Source organism: Sinocyclocheilus anshuiensis, unplaced genomic scaffold (assembly GCF_001515605.1).
Source record: "Sinocyclocheilus anshuiensis isolate Anshui unplaced genomic scaffold, SAMN03320099.WGS_v1.1 scaffold300, whole genome shotgun sequence".
Taxonomy (NCBI): Eukaryota; Metazoa; Chordata; class Actinopteri; order Cypriniformes; family Cyprinidae; genus Sinocyclocheilus; species Sinocyclocheilus anshuiensis.
Genome location: NW_015557379.1, coordinates 3,338,010 through 3,339,665, shown reverse-complemented (window position 1 = coordinate 3,339,665; position 1,656 = coordinate 3,338,010). Strand labels below are relative to the sequence as shown.

At 34.7% G+C, this 1,656-nt stretch overlaps 1 protein-coding gene across 1 annotated transcript in view; it reads left to right on the top strand.

The window, feature by feature from the left end:
- Positions 1-1,656, top strand: part of LOC107679145 (cytoplasmic polyadenylation element-binding protein 3-like) — a gene marked incomplete at its 5' end in the record, with an annotated part of 9,748 nt that extends 8,092 nt beyond the window's left edge. Inside the window, 3 exons of the mRNA XM_016474604.1 lie at positions 169-283; positions 389-570; positions 1,502-1,656. Of these exons, the coding sequence (XP_016330090.1) occupies positions 169-283; positions 389-570; positions 1,502-1,591 (387 nt within the window). The remainder of the gene's footprint in view (positions 1-168; positions 284-388; positions 571-1,501) is intronic.

The following is a 1,656-nucleotide window of genomic DNA, read 5'->3' as shown; positions in this document are numbered from 1 at the left end:
TATATATATTTAAATAATAATTAGTGTAATAAGCTAATATAATTTACAGGGTAGATTTGAGATGCACAAAATCACTTTCTCACAGAAAACTAGTTTGGCCCTACTAGGTCTTAAAACATACCTGTTGCATTGAATTTCTGCTAGAGATGAACAGTTTCTCGTTCTCAGGTCCAGATTCGCCCGTGGAACCTGAGTGACAGTGATTTCGTGATGGATGGCTCTCAGCCTCTCGACCCACGCAAGACCATTTTTGTGGGAGGCGTTCCACGACCTCTACGTGCAGGTGAATTTCTCTTGTCCTCCCAAATTTTAAATGTCATTTATTGTAATCTTGTGCATTACCATCATATTCTGTATAATGGCGTGTTTCTGCTCTGTGTGTGTTTAGTGGAGCTGGCTATGATCATGGACAGACTGTATGGAGGTGTGTGTTACGCCGGCATTGACACTGACCCAGAACTCAAATACCCTAAAGGTGCGGGCCGAGTGGCCTTCTCCAATCAGCAGAGCTACATCGCTGCCATCAGCGCCAGATTTGTCCAGCTGCAGCATAATGACATTGACAAACGGGTGAGTGAGCTGCAATGTTTGTCATTATACACGATGCAGAAGGCAGCCGATTTAATAGCAAAATTCTATTCATAACTCCTAATCAGGGTTATGAAAATAAATCTAAAACTATAGAAAGTACAATACATGAAATAAAATAATACTGAAATAAAGTAAAAAAATAAATAAGAAATATATGTATGTATGTTTGTGTGTGTATGTGTAAATTAAAAATTTAAAATTATAATTATATATATATATATATATATATATAATTAATTTTTACTCATTTTATTTGAGCCAGTTGGCAACATTTCTTATTTTCATTTAGTTTAAGTTGATGTACTAAAATATTAAAACTGAAACAAAAACTATTGATATTAAAAACAATAATTAAAATAACAAAAACACAATAAAATTACTCAAATTTGAACTAAAATGACAATAAAATGGAAAAAATATATAAAATGTAAATATAAAATAAAAATAACTACAAAAAAATATAAATATAAAATCAAAAATATAAAAATAAAAACTAATTCAAAATATTGATTAAAAACTATAGTGGTCTCTCAGTTATACTAAAATAACACTGGTCCTAGTGCACTGAACTTTATACAATGAAGCATTAAGCTACAGCGATACAGTCAGCAACACTTTATAATGTGACATTTTACTTGAAACGATTTGAACTTTGACGCCGCTTGACCTTTCAAAACACAGCCTGAGTTTACCAGACTGTTTGCATGAGATGCACTGAAGAGCAGTGGTGTCAAAGACTCTTTACAAACTGTAAATCTGCATAATCGTGGGCCATTTTAAACATTTGCAGAATGCTATGAATGCCGTATTAACTAGACGAGTCCCAGAAGAGGTTTATACTGTACTTTTATAACTGTAATTCTAGATGTGATTGCATAGTGGCAGTTTCTGTACCGTGGTTTTCCTGCAGGCCGTTTCCATACGGCCAACAATACAAACTGTGGAAACCCCAGAGCAGACTGTGTGTAATCAACATGACCATGGGCTTCTGGAGGCCTGACAGCCATTTGAAGTCTCAGACGTGGCGTTTGTTAATTATAGCTCCATGCTATTCCTGTGCGCATA